Source organism: Sus scrofa, chromosome 5, assembly GCF_000003025.6.
Source record: "Sus scrofa isolate TJ Tabasco breed Duroc chromosome 5, Sscrofa11.1, whole genome shotgun sequence".
NCBI lineage: Eukaryota > Metazoa > Chordata > Mammalia > Artiodactyla > Suidae > Sus > Sus scrofa.
The window spans coordinates 12,814,448-12,833,971 of record NC_010447.5 but is presented as its reverse complement, the minus strand read 5'-3'; the positions used below and the strand labels follow the sequence as shown (position 1 = coordinate 12,833,971).

The following is a 19,524-nucleotide window of genomic DNA, read 5'->3' as shown; positions in this document are numbered from 1 at the left end:
CTCTGATTCGACCCCTAGCCTGGGAACCTCCATATGCCGCGGGAGCGGCCCAAAAGAAATAGCAAAAACACACACACACAAAAAAAAGAAAGAAATCCAAGTACAAACAAGCTCTGTCTTCCTTTCCGTCTCCTGGGCCTCTTGCCACTCTTATAGCTCTGTCTCCCCTGGCCTCACCTTCTCCCCCTAAAAACACAGTAACAGAATTCACCATCCCTGGTTTCTGGCTTGAGTCATAACACTCTCTGGGGCCTGGTTATTTAAACGTGGTCGATAAATTGGCAGCGGCATCATTGCCAGGGAACATGTTAGAAATACAGAAGCTCAGGTCCTGCCCCAGATCCACTGAATTAGAATCTGCATTTTAAAAAGATGCCAGACTATTCATATGCTCATTAATATTTGAGAAGCTCTGACCTAGCCCTCACCCTTGCCTCCTCCCATTCTGGGCTGTCTGCAGGAAGCACCCTTTCCGGCAAGCCCATCATACTTTGCACAGTAGGGCTGTCACTATAGTAACAAGCCATGGTCCCCTCTGACCTCTGCCATCTCCCTAGCTTTGGTCCCACAAATGCAGTGACTATTGCTATAGAAACCAGCACTGGATACTGTCTACTCTCCATTCTGCTGCTTGTTCTTCACTCCCTGTGTGTCTCTGAAATCATGCGCTTCCCAAACCACAGTCAAACATCTAAATTCCTCTCCAGACTAAGAAAGACTCAACAAATAACAAACGTGAAAAGTCAGGGCCACAAAACTGCAGAGGTTTGCTTCAATCGGCAAAGAGAAGATGGGAGCATCATTCTGTGTAGCAAGGCCTTTTCCTCCACCTGGCAAAGAGAAGATTGAGTGATGCTAAAAGCAAGGTTAGCAATGATGAGGATGACAGCTGCCAGTAACAAGCACTTTCTTGGTACTGGGCATCAGGCTATGGGTACATCATCCCATTCAATTCTTACTATAACCCTCTATTCATTTCCTGTGGCTGATGTTAAAAATTGCCACAAACATGGAGGCTTAAAACAACACCAATTGATTATCTTCCAGTCTGAGGTCAGCAGTGTGACATCAGTCTCACTAGGCTAACAATAAGCTGTCAGCAGAGCAGGGGTTTTTCTAGAGGCTCCAGGGGAGGATCTATTTGCTTGTCTTTTCCAGTGTCAGGAGGTCGCCTGTGTTCCTTGGCTCATGGCCCCTTCCTTGCATTGGTCCAGCTTCTTGCTCCTCTTGCCACATCTCCTCCCTCCTTTGACCTTCTTGCCTCCTCTTCATTTCGGCCCACCTGATAATGCCTTAACATCATCCATGCGCAAAGTCCATTTCATCAAATAATATTGTCCAGTTTGGAGTTCCGCTGTGGCTCAATACGTTAAGAATCTGACTGCAGTAGCTCAGGTCGCTGCAGAGGAGCAGGTTCAATCCCCAGCCGGTGCAGTGGGTCTAAGGATCTGGCATTGCTACAGCTGTGGTGTAGGTTGCAGCTTCACCTCAGATTCAACCCTGGCCTAGAACTTCCATATGCTAAGGGCGAGGCCATTAAAAAAATAAATAAATAAAACAAAAAACATTAACAGGTTCTGGGGCTTAGGATGTGACATTTGGGGGGGCGTGATTCAACCAACCAGACCCTCTGCAGTAAGTACTGTTATTATCCTCATTTTCCTGGTGAGAACGGAGGCACCGCCATTGAAATGCAGTCAGTCTTCCATGGTTGGTTGAATCTGCAGATGCAGAACCCACAAGTACAGAGGGCCAACTGTACAGAGACCTTTTCCGTCAGGGACCTGAGCATTTTGGAACCCATGGGAGTCCTAGAAAAAATTCCCTGTGGATACCTAAGGACAACTGTACTTTATTCAAGGTCATTCAGCTTGAAGGTAGAACTGGAATCCAGCTCTTAGCCTGTCTCCAAAGCCCAAACTTCTAACCTCCGCATGGCACAGCCTCCAGATGGCTTTGAAATCATCCACTATGGTCACTCGGTTGAAGGAAATGAGGCAAAACCATCAGCTCTCTAAAGAGTGTGAGCTTCCAGTGGAAGTTCCTCTACTACAGGCCAGAACCTCAAGGGCAGGGCAAAATTTAAGTCAAACCATAGGCGTCTTAGCTGCTTGGGCCTCCATAGCAAATTAACCCAGATTAGGTGGCTTGAGCAAATGAACTTTATTTATTTATTTATTTATTGTTTTTTTGCCATTTCTTGGGCTGCTCCCACGGCATACGGAGGTTCCCAGGCTAGGGGTTCAATCGGAGCTGTAGCCACTGCCTACGCCAGAGCCACAGCAATGCAGGATCCGAGCCGAGTCTGCGACCTACACCACAGCTCACGGCAACACTGGATCCTTAACCCACTGAGCAAGGCCAGGGACCGAACCCACAACCTCATGGTTCCTAGTCAGGTTCGTCAACCACTGCGCCATGACAGGAACTCCCAAATGAACTTTATTTTCTCACAGTGCTGGAGGCTGGATCTCCAAGATCCAAGTGTCTGCAGGTTTGATTTTTCCCTAGGGCTCTCTCCTTGGCTTGCAGACAGCTGCCCTCTTGCCGCATTTTGGGTGTCCCTCGGTGTCTCTCTGTGTGTCCCAGTCTCCTCTTATTATCAGGACACCAGTCATAGTGAATTAGGGCCCGCCCTAATGGCCTCATTTTAATACAGTTACATTCTGAGGTTCTAGGGGTTTGGGCTTCAACATAGGAATTTGGAGGCAGACACAGTTCAGCCCAGATCAACAAGTATTGTCTTGGGCCTCAGGGGCCAGGCAGTTTAGGTGTCTGAGATCATTCCAGAGCCCCGTGGATGCCCTTGCTCCAGTTTTAATACTTGACTCACAGTCTCCACCACCATGTCCCCCAACCTAACCTGCAGTGACCCCATCAATACCCTGGCTTAGTCCCCTGTGGCTACCGTGACAGATTGTCACAAACTTGGTAAGAGACAACAACACACATTTATTCTCTTGCAGTTCTAGAAGTCGGTAGTCCAAAATCATTTTTACTGGGTCAAAATCAAGATGTCAGTAGGCTGTTTTCTTCTGGCTCCTCCGGAGTCTTCCTCCCCATTTCCAGCTCCCAAAGCTGTATTCCTTGGCTTGCGGCCCCTTCCTTCATCTTCTTCCTCATTACCCCATCTGTCCTAGAAGATCAAAGACATGATGCATGTGAAAGCCCTTGGTGAGCTGTAAAGGTCTTTTCTGCCACAGGGCCTTTGCATAGCCTATTACTGCTGCCTGGGCCATCCATGTCTTACACACACATGCACATCTGGCCAATCCTTCACATATCAGAGGCTTGTCCCTCCTCAGAGAGGCCTTCCCACCACACCACCTCAACCCTGATTATTCTTTATCGCAGCACCATGATCAGTTTGTAATTGCTTTACTTCTTGTTGGCTTATGGGTTTCTGTCTGTCCCTCTGTTAGAAGGTTAGCCCTGTGAGGAGGTAGCTGTGTCCCACTCTCCACTCTATGTCCAGACCCTGGAAGCAGGCCTGCAATATGGGTGCTCCCTAAAGGATTGTTGGATGACTAGATGACATTAATAGATAGCATTTCAGCCATTACACACCCATGGCCCGGTTGGGGTTTTATCCTTGAAGGTACCTCTGAATACGCCTGTAGCTCCATGTGCCCCCAACCCAACCCCGACCTTTTTGTGGGACAGCCCTATTTTCTGGCTCTCCAAAGCTCTCCATGCCCACCATCAGGACCTTCACGTGCTTCCTGCCATCTTCCCTGATCCATACCCTGGACTCACCCTAAGCCCCCAGGCAGCTGACTGCTTCGATAGAATCAAAGAATTTTAGAGTAGGGAGGAATCAAACAGACCCAGAGGTGGCCAGCTGTGACCCACCATCTAATTTCATGAATCAAGTTTTCCTGGCACATAGCTGGTTCTATCATTATGTCTCTGGCCGCTTTCTCACCGCAACAGCGAAGTTGCGTGGTTGCGGCCGAACCTGCATGGCCCATAAAGCCTATTTACAAGCTGGCCCTTTACAGAAAAGGTTTGCCAACCCCTGAATAGACCCTCTGATCTAAGCCCACCCACTTCATAGATGAGACACAGGGGCCCAGATGTCCAAGACCAGAACCAGGGGCCTGCTGTGAGCTCTGGGCAGATTTAGGACTGGATATGAGTTCTGCAAACTTCTGAACAAACCAGGCCTCTCCCACACACCTCCCCCTCCCGCTTTGCACCCACCCCACCCAGGGAGACTCCTTTCCATGCTGGACTGTCACGCTCGTCACCAACTCTCCTCTCACCACTTCAGAGAGGCCCCACCCGTCTACATCCTCCTTGAGTCTGGGCTCAACAACCTTCCTAAGCTGACATGCTCTCCTGACCCTGTAAGAACCCATCACGGCTTTCTCTTCCCTTCTAGAACCTCTGGGCCCACCCTCACAAACCTTTTCTTCAAACGTGGTAGCAATGATTTTGGAGCCCCCAGTCCTGTTTGATCGACTGTGCCGCCCCCACCCCCACCCTGCCCCTGCTCTGGTTACCTCAAGCCACTTCATCGGGGGTTATTAAATTTGGCTTGCTCCAGAATTCCCAAAGGAACTTATTTAGAATGCAGATGCCCAGGCCCCCCGGACCTGTTGAACCAAAACTCGGGGGTAAAATCGGGGCCTTGGCAATTCTCACACGCTCTCCCCACCCCACCCTCACGATTCCAAGGTTGAATCCACTTCCCAAAGCCATGAGCTCCTCGGGCCTCCTCTAGGTTTTGGTGCCTATAGACAACTTCAAAGTCAGTAGCCTGTAAAACATGGTTTTCTTAAAAACCGTGTCAGGAGAAGGAGGCTTTTTCCCTCAGCATTCTCCACCCTCTTCTTACCTCAAGGCCCTAGGATTCTTTCCCATCTCCAACTCCTCCAAAAAACACCACAAATAATATGATTTTTTTTTTCTTTCCCTCTGAGGAGACAAGATAAGGAGATTTTTAAATGAGTTGCTGCCAAAGAACTCATGAGCTTAAAAACCACTGAGGTCAGAGTGACAGAAAGAAGAAAATGTTGAAAGGCGAGAACAAGTACACAGAAAATTCCAGAGGAGGCTGGAATCCTGGGGTTCAAGGTTTCTTATGCTGGTGCTCGCCGGCTGTCTTGGGAAAGGTGTCATTTTGAAGGCGGTCGAGGCTCTTTGTCTCGTCTTCAGCATTCATCAGAAGCGGGCTGTGTGCCCCGGGCCTCAGCATCTAACAGGAAAGGCAGCCGCTGAAGGGCAGTCTGTGCCAGAGACGCAGCCCCTCGGGGATTGGAGTTGCAGGCTCTGCTTCGGGGGCGCTGAGCAAAGGAGAGGCTTGGCGATGGCGTAGGGGTGCTGCCTCTGAAATGACAACCCCGAGGGGTGTTCTCTGAGCACCCAGAGCCGGTTTCAGTGGTGATGGAGATATGGTGACAAAAATAAGTCCTGCTCACCTGAGACTGTAGAGTCCAATTCAATTTCAAGTCCGTGTGTGTTTATTGAGTGCCTGATTCAGTTTAGGTGATGGAGGGAATGAGAAAATGAGCACGACAACCTAAGCAGCAGGCGGATCTGGGCAGAAATTCCCTGGGAGCCTGCCCCACAGGTCCCTGCATCCAGAAACTTGATTTTCTCTCTTTCTCCCAGTGAGGAATTGATAAAGCTTAGTCCTTTTCATGAACACTTTATTTATTAAGTGCCCACAGCCTGCCAGGCTCTGTTCTGGGACTGGGGCTGGGGTTGGATCAGTGAACCCAGCAGCCCCAGGTCCCTGCCCTGTGGAGTTAACACTCTAATGGGGCATCTGCAAGGCCAGGGAATAAGGCCACTGGGGTGGGGGCTTCCATGGGTGGGGTCCGAGCTAGGAGGAGTCCTCAGGAGAAATGTTTAGGGAGAGGGGGGATGTGAACTGTGCTTGAAGGCTGAGTGAGGTGTGGATTTTTAAAGGGCTGGAGACAGTATTACAGAGGGGGGATTGAGCAGGAATGAAAATGGCATGCCATCAAAAAGTCCGTAACCAGCCTGGCTTGCCTGGGGTAGCAAGTGCATGCTGGGAAATTGGACAAGAGACCATTGGTGTCACATGGGGTTACGGCTCCTGGGTTCTGTAGTCACATGTCTTGGATCTAACTCCCGGCTCAGCTCTCCCTGCTAACCTTGTGATCCAGGGCGTGTTACTTAACCTCGATAAACTTCATTCTTCTGATCTAGAAAGTGGGCATAATCATCTCTAGCTTATAGGTTGGTCCTAAGCATTTAGATGAGATCACGGATGGGATTAATGAGATGAATGTAAAAGCTGTTGAATATTAACATTAGGTAAATAGGTTTTGCATTCACCAAAAACATGGTGGAAGCTCATGACATCTACATACTCTGAAGGGCTGCTGCCCGGGGTAGATGAACCCTTTATTTACCACCCTCTTTTTTTCTCCTGTCCCCTGGGGCAGCTCTGCTGGGCTGAATGGCAGCGTCAGGGCCAGGGGGAGGCAGGAGAGCTGCTAGAACACATTGGCATGATCTGGCCTTTTTTAAATTGTGCACGCTAGAGATCCCATGTGCCTCACCCGCTCATAGCCATACTGAATGTAGGGAATCTTTTTGATCGATACTGTGCATTTCTCAAAGTGTGGCCCTTGATCTACCTAAATCACTATCGGGGGACTGCTTATTGAAATGATATTCATGGACCCCACTCAACCAGCATCACTGAAGATAAGGGAATCTTCATTCTCTCTCTCTCTCTCTCTCTCTCTCTCTCTCTCTCTCTCTCCACACACACAGTTTTTTTTTTTTTTTTTTTTTTTTTTTTTTTTTTTTTTTTTTTTTTTTTTTTTCCTCCCCTATTCACCATCCATCACTGTACCACACCACCAACACACAACACACCGACCACACCACACCACGCACGCAAAACCAGGAGGATTCCCAGGCCCCGTTACAGTACATTAAGTTCTTTTAGTGTGCCCCCAGCCAGCAGCATCAGCATCGCCCCTGAACTCATTTGAAATGCAAATTCTTGGCCACCTCCCCGGATCTACTGACTCAGACTCTCTGGGGGTGGGGGCCAGCAATCTGCATTTAACAAGCCATCCAGATAATTCTGATGCACATTAAGTTCACATGGGTTTTAAAAATGTCTATCCAGGTTCTTGATGAATTAAACCAGAATCCCTGGGATAGGACTCAAATGTTAGTATTTTCCGAAAGCTCCCTAATGTGAGGATGGAGTTTATAATAATCACTGGAAGAAATAGGAAGATGGCACGAGTGTATTACACTTGGAAAATTATAGTTCAGCCATAGGCATTATCTCAGTTAATTTTTTCCATTTCCGTAGAATTTAGTTGATTGACAATGTTGTGCCTATTTCGGCTGTAGAGCAAAGCGATCCAGTCACACATATACATACATTCCCTTTCTTATGTTATGCATCTCAGCCAATTCTTGCTGCAAGCTGCACCCCCTACTGTGATCCCTTTAGCAGGTGGGGAACCTGAGGTTCACGGAGCCTCAGGGGTGTGGCCAAGGCCCCAAAGCGCCGCCCCCTCCTCCCTGCACTTTGCTGGCTGTTCCGGGCTGCCGGGCCAGGCTCTCCCGGAAGGCTGCTGGTTTCCAGATGCTAAAGCCTGCCGGCAGCCTGGTGCTTGCGGAGCTGAGGCCTGGGCGAGCTCCAGAAGGATGATAGGGAGCAGCTAGGGGTTTGGGAAGGGAGAGTTGGAGGACGCTCCAAAACGGGGGCCCAGCGTGGGGGCCCAAGTCCTGATAACCCCAGGAGTTTATTGGATTTTCTGCTAAGCACCCGACCCTGTGCTTTTGCTTTGTGTGAGTCATCTCCTTTATATGATCGCCGAGGGAGAGTCCACTCACTGAAGACCCATCGTATCCTTTCAGGCACTTTATCCCCGTTTTGCAGATGAGGAAACTGAGGCCCAAAGACTCGGGAGAGCCTGCCCCGAGCTCACCGGTGCGGTCCGGATGTCTGCAAAGGTTCTCGCACTTTGAATGCAGAGGCAGGGTCTCCGGGGAAAAGGGGGTGGGGGGGAGGGAAGAAGGCGAGGGGAGGGGCTGAGCCGGCAGCCCCCGCCGCGGCCGCCCTAACGCGTCTCCGGTCCCTCCCCCGCCGCAGGCCCTTCCTCGTGCTGCCGCCGCTGATGGAGTGGATCCGGGTGGCCGTGGCGCACGCCGGCCACCGCCGCAGCTTCTCCATGGACAGCGACGACGTCCGCCAGGCCGCCCGGCTGCTGCTGCCCGGCGTGGACTGCGAGCCGCGCCAGCTCAGGTAGGGAGGCGGGCGGGGAAGCTGGGGGCTGCGGGGGGAGCAGGGAGGGCGCCCGTCGCGCACACCCAGCCCGCGTCCCGGTGCGGGGAGCGCCGCCCGCGGCACTCGCGGCTGGTAGTGCCCAGCCCTCGCAGCCAAGGCCCGCAGGGCGGTGTGCGCGGGCACACGTTGCCATCGCTGAGATCGAGGCTCCGCTGGTTTGAAGGACAGACGTGGGCTTCACAATAAGCAGGTCCTTCAGGGTGCAGGGATGGAGGAGGACGAGGAGCAAGGCTACCTGGGGATGCTCCTGATTCTTGGATTACAAGATACCGGTGGCCTAGAGCCTGTGCATATTCCTTCTATTTTCTCCCACTCTTTCTCTCTCTCCTTTCTCCCCCGTCCTCCCTCCTTCCTTCCCACCCTGCAACCCTGCCACCCTCTTCTCTCCCTCTCTCCACTAGGAGTAAATTTTGCTGTCGCTGTAGTTTTCTAACAAACGCAGAGTATAATTCCTGGTGGGTGAGAGAAGTGCGCCTGTGGTTTTTTCACACGACACGCATGGGGACACCCTCTCCCTCCATTTGTCACACCTGCACCCAGGTCTCTCCCGCATCGGGGTGGGAATTAGTCATGGGCCCCTCAGGGACCCCATGCATGGGTGCTCATTTTTATCCAAAGTGGAAGAAATGAACGTTTACTCAGCGGAGTCAAACCCTGGCTCTAAAAGCAGAAAGCCTAGAAACTCAAGAGGTAGGTGTGTGCGTACGTGTGTGTGTGTGTGTCTTCCTGACTTTCTGTGCTATTGCCCAGATGGTCTTTGGCACCATTTTCAAGTCCCTGCAGCCCACCTGATGAGAAGTGCCCTCTCCTCTAAAGTTCATCTAGTCCATGATGTGGCCAGGCGGCAGATTTCCACCCTTCCAGGATCTGACTGGGGGCCTGCCAGGAAATGGAGGGTTCGCAGTATAAAGCATAGCCCACTGCAGCCCAAGAACATGCAGGGGCCTGATGGAAGTCATCAGGCATTTACTGAATGCTTACCACATGCCGGGCACTGTTCTAAGTGCTTTACACGGATTAATTCATGTCTCATGTTCCCCAAGCCCTATGAAGTGGGCATTATTATTATGTCAACTCTACAGATAAGGAAACTGAGGCACAGACAGGTTATGTAACATGCCCCAGATCATAGGACTTGTAAGTGGTGGAGCTGGGATATGAATTCAGGCAGCCCAAACCCCCACCCCCGGCCCCCAGTTCTAACCACTGAGTTGTACTCTGGTCAGGTTTCTGTCTGGGCAGAAGCTGGCTGTGCCACCATCCCTTACACTCACCTTGTCACCTAGAATAACAGCAGGTCACAGGGAGAGAAACTAGGGCCCAGCCATTTATTGAGCACCTACTATGCGCTACTTGTTAATTGTACCAAGAGACTTGCATTCATTACTTGTCTCCTTTCATTCCTGAAGCAGTCTCCTGGGGTTAGTATAAGCTTCCCATTTGACAGATTGGGAAGCTGTTGGTGAGACAGCTTGTAGGTGGAGGGGCCAAAGATGAGATCCTTGTGGCTCGTAGGAAACTCTTTGATCACAGGTTCCCCACCCATAACATGCGCGTAATAATAGCAGCCCCCTCGGAGACTGGCGTGAGCACCAAGCGGGATGGTGAATATGAAGGACCCGCCCAGTTCCCTAAAAGGATGTAAGCGCTCATGACATGGTCATTATAAGTGAGCATTGTCTCACGTCTCTACTATCCCTGCACAAATAATGGAGGCTCCTACCTAGGTATTGCTTTATCTTAACCCTGTCTCATCTAAGCCTCAAACCAAATACTCTTGTTATCTGGGAAAGTAGTGCTTTCCCATTTCACAGAAGAAGAAACCAAGGTCCAGCAAGGTTAGGTTAATTCTTCCAGCATTGCACAGATATGAAGACAGAGTTAGGAACCAGAAATCAAACCCAGATACCCAGCAATATCACCAACTTTTCTGGTCCCTGCACTAGACCTAGACTCAGCTGTCTTGGGGGATGCTGACAGCCTTCTTCTGGACACTTCTATGTCTTATCCTAAGTCCATAGCCTGACCATGAGCTCCAAGGGCCTCTGTCCATCTCGGTGCCCCCCTGCAGCACAGAGCATTTATTGCATGGTCCAGTGACCACGTGTGTGTTGTTCTGACGGTCACACCAGGGATTTCAGTCTCAGTGTCTGTCCAGTTTGATGCCTCAGCCCTGCCATTCAGGGCGTGATTATGGTCACCTGCCAGGATGTACGAAGAGCAAGGAAACAAAGGAAGTCAGTTCCACTTGCGTCTCTAGGCTATTTTTAGTCGCTTGTCTCTCACTTCTTGACTCCTTTGTCTCCAGGATGATGATTTGTGCGTAGAAACTATTCTAATGGAGTGTTCCAGCTAAATTTTCATCATTTTGAAATCATCTTCAAAGAGTAAGCTAAAATATAGTATTCCATTGGACATGTCTCCTAAATAGTCAACATGAGTTCCATTAACTAAAGTCGGTACATGATAGGATGAGGCAGGTTTGTTTTGTTTTGTTTTGTTTTTAAGCAAACCTATTTTTCAGACTAGGCAACATACATATATTTTCCAGCCACATTCAGTGCACTGTGAAGCAGGAATTCTTGTCTCCAGTTTTCAGGGATGGCATCAAAGAAGTCTCGTTTGATCAGATATCCAAGAACCAGGCATCGGGCACTGACCCTACGCCTCGCACCTGTCTTCATGGTGTAGCATTCCCAGCAACTCCACAAGGCAGACTTTGCCATCCCATTTTACAGACAGGAAGGCTGAAGCTAGTTGCAGTTATGAAACTTGTCCAAGGTCACCCAGCTTCTGGGAGGCAGATGAGGTGTAGGACAGAGGACTGGGCAAATGGACTTGTCTCTCTACCCTCCTCCACATCTTCGAAGTGGCTGGGCAGGCTTCTAGCTCTGAGTCAGACAGAGCTGAGCACCCCCGCCTCCACCAAATAATCCGCCTTAGAAAAGTGTGGGTAGTTTGGCGTTCTCACAGAAGCAAGGACCTGAGTCGTGGTGTGGGCGGCTGCGGTGTCCGTGACTATTAGCACATACAGTTACCTCCCAGCTGGCCATGGCTTCCCAGCAGGAGGCAGCCTGGACATAGCAGCTGGGACAGAGCAAGCAGAGTCAAGGATGCCCAGGTCTGACACTAGGGCTGTGTGGGTTTTCACAGTGACCTTGGCCAGGCCTGCCGGAGCTCTGCTTTTGTTTTTATTCTGCTACAGTGAAGCCTCACCAAGGCGATCGGGTTTATACACAAGGAAGACCATTTGATGTGGCTGCAGATTGTACGCTGACAGGGGTGACCCATTTATTCTCCCTTCATTCACGTATCAGATACTCTAAACCTGGGAAACTTAGCCCTTTCTCTTCTTTTTCCTGCTCTTTGGAAAGTAGGAAAGAGGGACGTTAGAATAAAGGAAAGTGCGAATAATACCTCCTGGAGTTTGTACATTTTCTTAGTAGGGTTTGTACGTTTTCTTATTAACAGTTGGTTTTGAAACATTTCAGAAATGCAAAGCATAGAAAATATTGTTTTCCCCATATTTGAAGGAGGCAGATTTTCTGCTCCAGAGCGAGGCTGTGTTAAAATGATGATAGGGAAGGGTGTTCTCAAATCCTGTCTTGGCTGATAAACAGCACCTGCCAACAGCAATTGAGAGTTGTTAGGACAATGGGCTCAGTCCAGAAAATGGTTCGTCTTTTTGGAAGTGTTTCTTAAATACAAACCAGATTTTGAGCTGTCCAGCATGGGTAAGTTTGAAGATGGTAAGATGCTAAGAGTATCAGGACGGAACACAGGGAACCTGGATCATTATGGTCTTCCCTTTGCTCTTTTGTTACTTTTCACACTAGATGCTCTCATCTGGGTCTGCTGCGTTCTAACAGGTCACCTTGACCATCTCACAGGGCCAGGTTCATCCCCTGTAAAAGTGGGGGTGACACCTGCTTCATGGCCTGGGGACCCTGGGTAGGGGGGTCACATACGCATTTAATAAATGGCACCACTGCTTGCTCTGCTCCTCTTAACCCTTCCCAGGTCTCCTGAGCACCTCGTGAGGTGAACAGGTTTTGCTGTTTTTCTGATTTGGGCCAAATTAGGTTCTGAGGCAAAGGTTATGCCGCTAAAGCACCTAAACTGAAATTCTGGAGCCTCTTACAGAGCCCTCTGATGACAGCTGCAAGTTCGAGTTCATGTACCAAGCATACGTGGGGTGCTGATGGCCCATCAGACCCCGTGTGGGGCCCGGGGATACCAGGTCAGGGGAAACCCAGCTGTTGCCCATCATGTAGGAAACAGGCCTGGTGCTGCTGGAGCAGCTGGTCCTCGTCCCTGTCCGCGCCTGTGGCCCTTTCAGGAGAGGATCACGAGGATGAGGGGAACTCCAGCTCCTGGTGGCCAAAGGCGCTGGCTCTCCCCGCGTCCCTTCCCCCTTTTGCGGAGCCAGGTCTGTTCTGAACTGGAGGGCCCCCACGCTGACCCACTGCTGGGGAGACGCCGACAAGAAACCACAGCAAACAGATGAGCAAGATGATCTCGCCAAGTCTGAGCACTGTTACAAAGAAAGCGGACCAGAGTGTGGGGTGGAGAGGAACGGAGGAGGGAGGGCCAGAGCATCTTGGGACCTTGGAGAGGAAGGGGCAGTGTCACACTCCTGCTGTAAAGGAAAACTCGCCGTCCTGGCCAGGGGCTTCTGGAGAAGATGGGAGGGTGGGAGATCCGGAGCCGCATCCACGCCGTATCCCTCAGTCAAGTCCACACTGACATCTGAATTCAGACCTAGGCCTCCCTCTTCTTTCCCTGGGAAGGTCACCTGCAGAGGCCAAGCCCCTGGGCCCTGCGCCTGGCTCCGTGGGGCCCTGGAAGGCTCCCCGGCCTCTCCCAGAGTCAGACCCACTCTCTCCTTTCCCCTTGAGCACCCTTGTCCTCACAGCTCCCCCGGCCTCTCCGGCTGGGCCGGCAGGAAGGTGCAGCCACGAGATGCCAGCTCCTTCACCTCCAGCGGACATTAAACCCGTGCTGTGCACCTGGAGGTGACCCTCCTGGAGCCCCTGCTGCCCCTGCATTGACATCAGTGCATTAGCGCCTCCTGGAAGACGGAAAATGCCCTCTCCCTGATCCCAGGAGGGTCCCTTTGGGGTTCAACTGTCCTCTCCCATAAGGGTGTCAGGGACAGGCCATGGAGCCGGGTCCAGGAGCCAAGCGAGCTGTGGAAGCCGCCCTGCACTCAGGACACACAGACCGAGCACCCACTGCGTGGCTGGCCTAGACTGGGGTGTGGGGGCAGGCAGGCAGAGAGGTCAAAGGAATTACAGAAAAATCTGGTCAATGCTCTAATGTAAGGCAGTTAAAGCTCTAGGTCTGGGAGAGTTAGAGATGCAAGAGGTACCGTTAGAGTTGAATCCTGCAGAATAATCAGATTTATCAGACAGAGGAAGTGAAGAGAGGAGAGAAAGGGGGAAAGGCCATTAGAAAAGCAAGTCCACACCAAGAGAGCCACATATGCAAAGGCCAAGGTCGGAATGTGTGTTGGAGGAAACATAAGGAATTCAAACCCAAACGGAGAGCACAGGGTTCAACCAACATGCTCTGAGCGCATCCTCTGGGCCAGGCCCTGGACCAGGCTGGATGCAGGACAGAAAGCTTGGCTAAATTCAGCCCGGGGACCATCTTTTACACCATGCCGAAGACTTGCCTGTATCATGCAGAGGTAGGAGCCGTCACAGATGCTTAAGTATGGGAGTGACATCAAAGGTGTATTTTAGGAGTTCCCGTCGTGGCACAGTGATTAACGAATCTGACTAGGAACATGAGGTTGCAGGTTCAATCCCTGGCCCCGCTCAGTGGGTTAAGGATCCAGTGTTGCTGTGAGCTGTGGTGTGGGTCACAGACGCGGCTCGGATCCTGTGTTACTGTGGCTGTGGTGTAGGCCAGTGGCTACAGCTCCGATTAGACCCCTAGCCTGGGAACCTCCACATGCTGCAGGTGTGGCCCTAGAAAAAAGACCAAAAAAAAAAAACAAAAAAAAAAGGTGTATTTTAGAAAGAGGGGCTGGTGGTGGCATGGGGGATGGACTGAGGCAGGCAGGAGCGTGGAGTCAAAAAACTCTTGCAGGGATCTAAGTAAGGGATGCTGACAGCGGACTGATGCAGGAGCAGTGGGGATTGATCGATGGGGAAGGATGCTAGAGAAACAGAGACGATAGACACCCCAGGACTTGGGGACACATGTAGGGGTGAGCAGTGTTACGGATGGCCCTAGTGGGCTGGGGGGTGGGGGTATAAGGAGTTCATGTTTATGGGTACCAAGTTCCAGTTTGGGAAGATGGAAGAGTTCTGCAGATGGATGGTGGTGCTGGTTGCATGACAATGTGCTTGTACTTAATGCCACAGAACTGTGCACTTAAGAATGGTAAAACAGGAGTTCCCATCGTGGCTCAGCAGAAACGAATCCGACTAGCAACCATGAGGTTGTGGGTTCCATCTCTGGCCTCACTTAGTGGGTTAAGGATCCAGTGTTGCCGTGAGCTGTGGTGTAGGTCACAGACGCAGCTTGGATCTGGCATTGCTGTGGCTCTGGCATAAGCCAGCAGCTACAGTTCCAATTAGACCCCTAGCCTGGGAATCTCCATATGCCACGGGTGTGACCCTCAAAAGACAAAAAAAAAAAAGAAAAAAAAAAAAAGTGGTAAAATAGTGGAGTTCCTATTGTGGCTCAGTGGGTTAAGAACCAGACTAGTATCCATGAGAATGTGGACTCGATCTCTGGCTTCACTCAGTGGGTTAAGGATCTGGCATTGCTGCAAGCTGCAGCATAGGTCCCAGATGCAGCTTGGATCCAGTGTTGCTGTGGCTGTGGCATAAGCTGGTTTGAATTCGACCCTGAGCCTGGGAACTTCTATATGCCATGGGTGCGCCCCTAAAAAAGGAAAAAAGAAAAGAATTGTAAAATGGTAAATGTTATGTTGTATATACTTTACCACAGTGTTTAAAATTAGTCCTGGTGTATTTATAAGTGAAAAGGGCCATAAAGAATAGCGCATGAGGTGCCACCCTTGTGTGAAGTATATACATGAGTATTTGCTACCTGCACTTCAAATGTCTCTGGACAGATAGATATGAAACCCATATCCAGACTTGTAGATAAAGAGGGCAGTTAGAAAACTGATTAGACTGGTTTTCTAGGACTGCTGTAGCAAAGTACCACAGCCTAAGTGGCTTAAAACAATAGACATTTATTGTCTCATGGTTCTGAAGGCTAGAGTCCAAAGTCAAGGTTGGCAGGGCTGTGCTCCCTCTCAAGTGTCTGGAGGGGGAGACTTCCTTTTCCCTCCAGCTTCTGGGAGCCGCTGGCACTCTTTGGCTTTTGTGACAGCATCCTTTCAATCTCTGCCTCCTTCTTCATGTGGCTGTCTTCCCTCTGCTCCTCTGTCCAAATGTCCATCTTCCTGTCAAGGACACCAGTCATACTGGATGAGAGCCCACCGTAACCACCTCATCTTAACTTGGTCGCATCTGCAAAGACTATTTCCAAATAAAGCTACATTGACTTCACAGGTGCAAGATAGGGTGGTTAGAACTTCCATTGTGAGGGGGACACAATCCAGCCCATCGCACGGCAGGGCAGATGGGAGGGCAACTTACTTGACTTTGGACTTGGTAGCATGTACGTCCACCTCCCAGTCCTCTCATCAAACTTTTATGTTAACAGTTGATGCTGAGGTTTCTGTCTTGGGGGAGTGTGTAATTAGGGATGCTTCTAACAAATCCAGGACAAGGACAATGTCGGAGAAGTAATCATGGGTTCAGTTTTGAAAATGAGTGCCCGATGCTGCCCGCCTGGTTGTCCATGGAGATGAGAGAGTCCATGTCAGCCTCTGCCAGCAGAGGAAGGATGCCAGGAATTAAGTGCTCACGTTATCATCTCATTAGGGAAGAAACAGACCGAAGGCCCTGCAGCCTGAAAGCCTGGGTTCAAACTCTGGCTCAGCTCCTTACTCTTTCTGTATACGTTGCTCACTCTCTGGCCCACTTTCTGTATCTGTGGAATAGGGACACTAATACGCCCACCTCGTGAGGTTATTGGAAGTATTATGTACAATAATATATATGTAAACCATTGAACGGTGTGTAGTATGGAAACCATGTCGCATACTTGTGTTCTAGTAAATGCACATTCAATATTTGTGGTTAGCCTTACTCCCCAAGTGTGTGCCAAGAAGGTCAGCTCCTTCAGATCGCCAAAAACAGTAGCCTCAACTTCCCCTCAGAGAGAGGAAAAATAAAGACCTTGAAGAGATGTGCTCATCTGCTCTTGGGGATATGGTTTGTAGCCCAGGCTGAAGTCAGGTGTGTCTTGGCCCCTCTGTCACTGATGGTGGCTAAATCCCTTCTGGGTGCAGGAAAAGAGTCAGCCAGGGCTGACTGGCTGGTGTGGGGTGGGGGGGCTCACCATCAGAGTTCCCCTGGATGACTTAGGTTTTATAGTTCCTCTAAAGGGTGAGATGTGAAGGCCATCCTTGGCTGGAGTCCTGAATCTCACCCACAGCAGTTGGGCGTCCATCACCAGCTGCCTTTGCAACCTTCGATGGGGTCACAGCAGGAAGAGAAGATAACAGAAGAGAAGGAGGACATGTGCAGCAGCACACATGGCCCCTCATTGGTGGGGTCTTATCCAAGTGAGCAGAGGTTTGGGGAGATATTCTAGAAGAAAGAGTCACAGCTTGGACTTTATCTGAGACAGTGGCTTCCTTCTCTCTTTAGGGTTGGGCCAGAAATCAATTTCCTTGATTGTGCAGCCTAACACAGAGCCTGGCACATAACTGAGGCACAGTAAATGCTTGGTGAATGAGTGAATGGTACAAAGGGCTGTTACAAGTATGTTGTGATCCTAGAAGTGATGGGCTCAGATGTTTCCTGGACTGATTCAGATGCAAAAAGGTGTCAACATGGAGACAGAGGTAGACAGGTGAGATTCAGGTGTGGAGCAACTCAGAAGAGAGGTCTTTGCTAAAGAGGCTTTTGAGGAAGACCCTGGCAAACGGGTGGCCATTGAAGTCATGTGTGGGGATGAAGCCTAGGAAAGGGACCCATCAAGTGTCATCATGAGACAAAGAGGACTCCCAGGTCTGAGAAAAGCCTGAAGAACGTGCGGTAGCCAACTCAGGAAGCTAGGATAGGGAGGGGTCATCAGAATTCAAGGCTGACCCGTGGGCAGAAGATGCAGACCAAAAGGAGGCCACTGGGCTTGGCAGTGCGGGAGCCACCCGTGCCCTTCACAAAGTCTCAGCAGCCTGGTGTGGGCGGAAACCAGATTGAGGCAGCCAACAGTTTGCCAACACTTGGAATTTGTTCTGAGCTTCCAAAGCGTTAAAAGCAAAACAAACACATTTGGTGCTTAGAGCAACCTAGAGAACTACATCTGAAATGGCATTGGAGGCTCACTTCCAAACTGGGGCGTCACATTCAGGCTGGCGGTTTTGCAGAGCATGTAGTTTGCCATATGGGATTTGATTTCCTGGGAACAGGGATTTTGCAAAAGCCCCCCTCCCCCCACTTTGAGTCTGTTAAATTTGTACTCATGATGCTTATTTACTCATCTGGGAACAAAGCTCCCAAACACTAGGTTAAAATATTTGTGACACGGGAACATTGTCTTCCCTTAGCAATTAGCCAGGCAACCGACTATGTACTACAAAGCCATGTCCTGAGTACAAAGTTCTTGGTGTAAGGCCATGACAAAGGTGCTTTGGATAACCATGAAGGAGCAGGTCCCATCCTTCAGAAAGCTGTAGTCATCAAAACCTTGACTACAAATTTGGGCCATTTGTGCCCTTTTTCCAAAGTGAACTTGCCTTTCATCACCCTATGAAAAGTTAAAAGCCACCAGCCTAGGTGATCTCCAGGTCCTTTCTAGCTTGAAGATTATTTACTTTCGTGGTCTGACATTCTGCATGTGAATGGTAGCGACACTTTCCCCTGTGCAGGAAAATGAGGGGTGCAGGGGGGTAGGAAGGAAGTGGAGCTTCAGCTCACATCCTCTTCGGTATCTCACAGGAGGACAGAGGGAACTGATGACCCCAGGTCCTGGGTCGGACACTGGCCATCCTGGGTGCTTCTCGTGCTGTGTTCAGTTCCCCCCAACTGCATGAGAGACTTCACACCGGAGGACACTGGGCCTCCTGGAGGATGGGAAACCTGCCGGGGATCCCATGCAGAAGGTGCCCAACCTTGAATGTGCACCAGGTCTGACTCCAAAGCCCAGGTTCTCCTCACTAAAAAAGTAACTTCAGGAGTTCCTGTTGTGGCTCAGTGGGTTAAGAAATGGACTAGTATCCATGAGGGTGCTGATTAGATCCCTGGCCTCAGTGGGTTAACGAGCCAGTGTGGCCACCAGCTGCAGCTTAGGTCGTAGATGCAGCTCAGATTTAGCATTGCCATGGCTGTGGCATAGGCTGGCAGCTGCAGCTTAGATTCCACCCTTAACCTGGGAACTGCTATGTGCCATGGGCGTGGCCCTAAAAAGACCAAAAAAAAAAAAAAAAGTAACTTCAAAGAATCAGCATTGGGAAATGAGAAAGTAACTTTTGACTGAAGCCCACTGGTTCACCTTGAAGGAACCAGCCCCCAGCCTTAGTTCCCCTTAGAAATTCAGATGCCCGTCAGTTTCTTGGGTTAGTGTCCATTGTCAGCATCATCAATGCCAAAGATCCCTGTGAAGAATGAACATAGAAAAAAAATTGTTTTTAATTAAAAAAAAAAAAGAATGAGCATAGAAATAGTTCAAGAAATGTATAGAAAGGGATCACCCTCACCAGTAGTCCTGGAAATGCGATTCCAAAATCACGCCTGGTATGCATTTCATACCCACTAGATGGCAAAAAAGTTAGTCTGACAGTATCAGATTTGAGCAAAGATGTGGAATAGGGAGAACTCTTAACCACCACCCGAGGGGTCCACTTTCAAGTAAACTTGAAAACACATAATTCTACTGTTAGGTCTATACCCTAGAGAAACTCTCCCATATGGAGATGTGCTTCAGAGAAGCAGTGTTTGTAATAGCAGAATAAAGAAAAAAGAACAAGCTTTCTACAGGAAAACATGAATAAATACTAGTGGGTTCATTCAGTGGAATAGCAAATAGCAATGAAACTAAATGACCTAGAGCCAATGGTTATTTTGTAACTAAATCCCAGATACATAGTATTGTGAAAAAAACAAAACAAAACAAGTTGAGGCAGGATTTGTGTG

General features: G+C 49.9%; 1 protein-coding gene across 5 annotated transcripts in view; it reads left to right on the top strand.

The window, feature by feature from the left end:
• Positions 1-19,524, top strand: part of BTBD11 (BTB domain containing 11) — a 316,516-nt gene that overhangs the window by 237,079 nt on the left and 59,913 nt on the right. For 4 of the 5 annotated variants that reach the window (XM_021091555.1, XM_013988219.2, XM_013988218.2 and 1 more), the window contains exon 4: positions 8,099-8,251. In XM_021091555.1, the coding sequence (XP_020947214.1) occupies positions 8,099-8,251 (153 nt within the window). Of the gene's footprint in view, positions 1-6,944; positions 7,960-8,098; positions 8,252-19,524 lie in introns of those variants that run through there. The other variant, XM_021091556.1, reaches the window with a different exon arrangement.